We start from the raw sequence: 6000 nt of genomic DNA on the forward strand, positions 1-6000 counted from the left end.
CCGTTTACTGAACTCACACACATTAGATATTGTTTTTTTCAGGACAAGAAGGGCTTTCTTTAGATGACATTGTTTTGATTGTATCATATTATTTACTATTAAAAAAAGTATAAAATATGGTGAAAAATTTAGAAAAAAATGACTGTTTCTAACTTTTAGTTAAAAAATCTTTTACTCATCTATAAAAGGTAATAAAAAAACCTGCTAAATAGATTCTACTATTTGTCCTGAGTTTAGAAATACCCAATGTTTTTATGTTTTTTTGCTTTTTTCTACACATTATGGGGCAATAAGTACAGGTAGCGTTTTGCTATTTCAAAGCCATTTTTTCCAAATCTGGTAATTCTTCCCCCCATGTGCCATTTCGGGTATCTTTGAAGCCGGCCAATGCAATTTACCCCATCAAGTCATATATTTTTGAAAACTAGACAGCCCAGGGTACTCCAAATGCTGGTATTTTAACCCTTTCCAAGCACTTATTCTACCATCAGCCTTTGTCAAACTTTATGGTAGTAATTTTTTTGCATTTGTTTTTTCACACACATTTTACTTTAGGTATGAATAAACAGGTTCTGGTATATGCCACTATCATAAAACACCCCAATATGTGTTTAGCAACATCTCCTGAGTACAGCGATACCTCACATGAATGATTTTGCCTGGCTGTTTGGGGGCAAAAGGGCCACATTTGGGGCATGCACATTTTTCAATGTTGAACTTTGGCATTTGGGGATCCACTGCCCATGCCATATTTGGTACATCTTTGAGCCGGGCCATTTCAGTGTGCCCAATAAAGCCATATATTTTTGAAAACTAGACACCCCAGGGTATTTCAAATGCTAGTATTTTAACTCTTTCCATGCACCATATCTACCACCAGTCTTTGTCAAACTTTGTGGTAGTCATTTTTTTGCATTTGTTTTGTCACACACATTTTACTTCAGGTATGTGTATGTATATATATTTTTGAAAACTAGACACCCCAGGGTATTTTAAATGCTGGTATTTTAACTCTTTGCATGCACACATTTTACCACCAGCATTTTTTCAAAGTTTGCAGTAGTATTTTTGTGTGTGTATTTTTCCCACACACACCTACTTTATGTATGAATTTACAGCTCCTGCTATATGCCGCTGTCACACGACACCCCAATATGTGTTCAGCAACATCTCCTGAGTACAGTGATACCCCACATGCATGGGTTTGTCATTTTTGGGGGGAACTAAAAGGCCACATTTGGCATTTTTCTAATTGGAAATTAGATATGTGGCCATCCTTCCCCCCGTGTTAATTGGTACCTTGTTGAACCCAGCCAATTCAATTTACCCCATCAAATCATACATTTTTTAAAAGTAGACACCCCATGGGCATTTAATATGCCAGTATTTTAACTCTTTCCATGCGAGAATTGTTTTAAGCTAATATGCTAATTTTAGGACTTGCTCACAAAAATATATTTTTTATATATATATATTTTTTTTCCCTTTTTTTTATTTTTTTTAACATTTTTTTTCAACTTGAAGGTTCCCCTGATAGTGACATCAGTGGGAAATTATTTTTACATTTTACTGTTTTTTTACAATTTTTTTTCTAATTATTATTAATTTTATTTTATTTTTTATTTATTTTTTCTAATCACACTGTGATTAGAAAGCTGAGCTCCATTGACTTGCATGGTTGAATGCAGTACCTATATTCAACCTGCAAGTGGAGCCAGAGTTCTCTAGAGGGTCTGGAGACCGTCTAGCGAACTTTTTAGACTTTATTGTTTTTTTTCCCCGGGCCGCCGCTATCTTGCTGATGGCGAAGATCACCGGCAGCTGCGGCTGTGACCGCTCTCCGGAGCGGTCACAGTCCATCCCAAGGTAAGTGTTTGGTGTCGCTGGATGCCTCCTGATCGAGGCATTCCAGCGACACCATTTAAGTTTAGGAGGCGATCGTTGATGATGATTAGGAGGCGAATGTTGGGATATAGCATCATATTGCAGAGCAGGGGCAGGCTGGACGGGGGAGGGGGGCAAAGGGCCAGTTTGACTTGGTAAGAGCTGGTCCGGATCAGATGAGCCCTTTGTGAACAAATTTGTACAGGACTGGCAAATCAGAAACGCAGCAGGGTGATGCAACATGATGTTACATTACCCTGTGGTAAAAGCAAGTCTACTTGCTCGCAGAATGCAAGCAGTCAGAAAGACTACTGTAAGTGAGGTAAGAGGGTGAGTGAGAGCATAAGGGAGGAAAGAAGTGGGTATATATAAGTGTGTATGAGCATGAATGTATATGTATAAGTGTGTATGAGCATGAATGTATATGTATAAGTATGTGTGAGCATGAGTGTGTATGTGTAAGTGTGTTTGAGCATGGATGTGTATCTGTAAGTGTGTGAGAGGGACTATGTGTTGCATGAGTATGTAAGTGTGTGTTAGTGTAAGTTTGTGTTTGCGTGAGTGTGTATGTCTGTTGGCATGAGTGTGTATGTTTGTGTAAATGTGAGTGTATGTGTGTAAATATGTGTGCCAGTATGTATGTGAGTTAAAGATGAGGGGCGGCAAGGGGCCAATGAGGCCACTTAGCTTTACCGCCCCCCCAGGCCAGAAGGTGTTGCAGAGCCTATCTTCAGTACATTGCAAGGTGGCCATTCGGGAGATGCGGGTGGAATCTTTACTGCAAAAGATATAAATATATATAAAAATGGATTTAGTGGTGATTTCTGATACCTGATACAATGATAGAAATGATTGGGATGTTGTTGTACCTGGACACTTGTTATACAGACAGGATAGAGAAGACAGAAAAGGGGGAGGGTTTGTCTTCATGTAAGAAATGGGTAAGGTTTATCTCATACACAGTAAGGAAGAGAGCATAGAGACAGTTTGGGTAACTTTAGACTGTGGATACATTCATTTATGTATTTATTATTTTTGCATAGGTGTGATATATGGACCCCTGAGAAGTTTAATCTACTAGCTGAGGAAATGACTAACATGTCAATGGAAGGCGAGGTTATCATTGTGGCAGACTTTAATCTCCCTGATGTAGACTAAAGAAATCAAGCAGCCAGGTCAGCCAGTAGTGACATCTTCAATTTTTTACAGGGATTGTGCATTAAGTAATAGGTAGAAGCGCCAACCATGAAGGAGACTGTGCTAGATTTAGTATTTACAGATTAAAAATTTATTTCAGATGTCATTTTAAGCTCCAGTGATCATAAATCAATGTCAGTACGGTTTTAATATACTGACATAAGTTAAGTTGCAGCACACTAAAACTAAGGTTTTAGGTTTTAGAAATACTGTTCTTAAGATGGAAAGATATTAAGGTACATTTTTAGATTGAGATTGAGTTATTTAAAAGGTGTTTCGTAAAATGAACAGAACATTCTATTACCCTTTCCAGACGTTGTGCATATACTGTAGAAGGAGAAGAAGGTAGAATTTAGGAGTAATAAGCAAAGTTAGAATGAGGAAAATGAGAGCAAATAGAAAGCGGAGCTTAAAGATGCAAAACAAATTATGAAATGTGCCAAACCACAGAAAGAGATGAAAATTGACGAGTTAATAAAAAAAACCCTGATAAAACATAAAGACACATGAAGGGAGTTAAAACATCTAGCCAACTGCCTCAATAAATAATTCTGTTCAGTTTTTATAGAGGATGGTGAAAGTACAGGACCTTATTTACAAAAAAGAAATAGTGAGATGTGTTTAGAGAGAGAAGTTTTATGTGTACTCTCCAAACAAACACATTCACTACCGAAGCTTTTTTTGGAATACGTCGGTTCAACCATTATTCACCTTTCCTGTGAATAATGTACCCATGTCAACTATATATTGTTGTTTTTTTAAGGAGAGATAGCACTTTTTTCCACAGTTACATGATTAAAAATGTAGTAAAAACATTTCTGTGTTGCTTAACATTTTTTGCACGTTATGTGTTATGACAGAGAAATCCAGCCTAACTTGTTCAGCTGCATCTCCAGATTACGGAAATAGCCCACAAGCAAAAGGTTTTCTTTTGGTTTTCTGGACATTACAGGGCACAAGTTGGAATATGCCCATTACCGATTCCAAACATGAAATGTTCACATCTTGCTTTACTGGTCCTATGTCTAATTTAGGACTGTTTAGCACCCCCTAATTCTTAAACCCCACAGAAGTATTTCTGTAAAGCAGACAACCCAGAGAATTTCATCAGAAGCATTTGGACACTGTCAAAGTTAGCGTCGCAATAATTTCCTGCACCAACAATTCTGTGTTGCTTAGGATTTTTTTATGCCTCATGGCAGGGAAATCCAGCCAAACATGTTCAGCTGCATCCCCCAATTACAGAAATATCCCAGATGCACAGGTCTTTAATGCATATGTTTTTTTATGTTTTTTCTTCTGGAATTTGCAGGGCAAAATTTTATGGATTTGTGCCAATTCAAGACACCTCCCTTTTGACTTTGTGGCTCACCCTTACTGAACGTAAATAAGAGACAAAAAATGTAATAGTCAGTTTTGGTATGATAGGATATGAAATAATTATCAGTGCAGAGTCCTGGCAGAGAGGGGCAGGAGGGGCAGAGATACTTGGAGCCCTTCCTAATACTTTTCTTATAGCAGACTCTATAGCATCATTTTGTGCCTTTTTGGCACCAGTGGGTGGGGGGTCATTGAGCAGGCTGCAATACCCGAATGTGCTCATAACATATAAGAAAAAGGGGACAGACAAAATTAGGTCAGTACTCCAATAGGAGGAGATTGTCTGTTTTTAAACAATACCCATTATTAGGATCAAAGCCCCAAATATTTTCATTTCAAATGGGTCAGTGCGGACCAGGCTTGATGTGTTGACTTTTAATGAGCTGCCACACTGCCCGTTTGCCTGACCAGGTCCTGGCCATAATCCTCTGGAACTGTTTCTCAGCTAGGACCCAAGCAATTGCCCGCGGACTTAAACCCCTCATAACCCGGACACCGTTGACCCCACCAGAGCGCTCTTTTGTGGAGTTAGCCCACAGGTGGTGGGGTACAGGCCAGGGGTGGTTTGGAGAGGGAGCCTCCTTTAGATCCCCAGTCGCTGTGACTTCCAAGAGAGAGGGGGTCGGCCGGCACGGGTATGGAACACACGCCCAGCTATATAGTGGTCTGTCCTGGGGAAACTTTAAACTGCTACCGCTCGGGATCCCCACAGCGCATCGTGTCGCTTTTTTGGACAGAATATTCTAAGAACCCGAGCTATCCATCCTTAGAATAGTCCCCTACTCTGACCACTCTACACCAGGAACACCAGAGCTGCAGTTTTGGAAAACTGTGACCCAGTCATCTAACCATCACAATTTGGCCCTTGTCAAAGTCGCTCAGGTTGAAATGTTCACTTGTGGCCTAATATACCCCACCCGCTGACACTGTCAGTGTTGATAATGTTATGGCTGGTAGTTGTATGTGAGCATGATATGTATCTGTAATTGTATAGGCGTTTGTGTATGGCTGTGTAAGTGTTTGTGTGTTAACATAGACTGTTTGGGGGACTGACAAGCTGTTTGGCAAAGATGGCACAGACAAACTCTTTGTTGATAAGATGTTCGGAGACAACAATGGCACATCCAAGCTGTTTGGCACTGATAAGCTGTTTTGGGGCAACGATGGCAAAGGCAGGCTGTTTAGGGCACTGACAAGCTGGGGCTAAGATACCACAAACATGCTGTGTGGGGGCTGATATGCACAGGCAGGCTGTTTGGTTTGAAACATGGCACAAGCAAGCTGTTTGGGGGACATGCATGCTGTTTGGGGCAAAGATGACACAGGCAAGCTGGTTGAAGGAAAATATGGCACAAGCAAGCTGTTTGGGGCCAAAGATGACACAAGCAAGCTGTTTAGGGGCAAAGATAGCACATACAAGCTGTTTGGAAAATTTCTGCACCGGATTTCTAGCTACACCTCTGTGTTAAATTGTAAAAATTTACATAAAGATGTGTATAGAGATGATGAGAAGTTATGTTAGCATTCGCATGAAAATGG

General features: G+C 39.9%; 1 protein-coding gene across 1 annotated transcript in view; it reads left to right on the forward strand.

The window, feature by feature from the left end:
* LOC149283379 (delta-like protein 1) overlaps positions 1-3042 on the forward strand; it is an 87147-nt gene extending 84105 nt beyond the window's left edge. Inside the window, exon 14 of the mRNA XM_089497613.1 lies at positions 2928-3042. Within this exon, the coding sequence (XP_089353739.1) occupies positions 2928-3042 (115 nt within the window). The remainder of the gene's footprint in view (positions 1-2927) is intronic.
* The last annotated feature ends 2958 nt before the right edge of the window (positions 3043-6000 follow it).

The sequence above is a fragment of the Sceloporus occidentalis genome, unplaced genomic scaffold (assembly GCF_023333645.1).
Source record: "Sceloporus occidentalis isolate IW3139 unplaced genomic scaffold, rSceOcc1.0.p SCAF_105, whole genome shotgun sequence".
Lineage (NCBI taxonomy): Eukaryota > Metazoa > Chordata > Lepidosauria > Squamata > Phrynosomatidae > Sceloporus > Sceloporus occidentalis.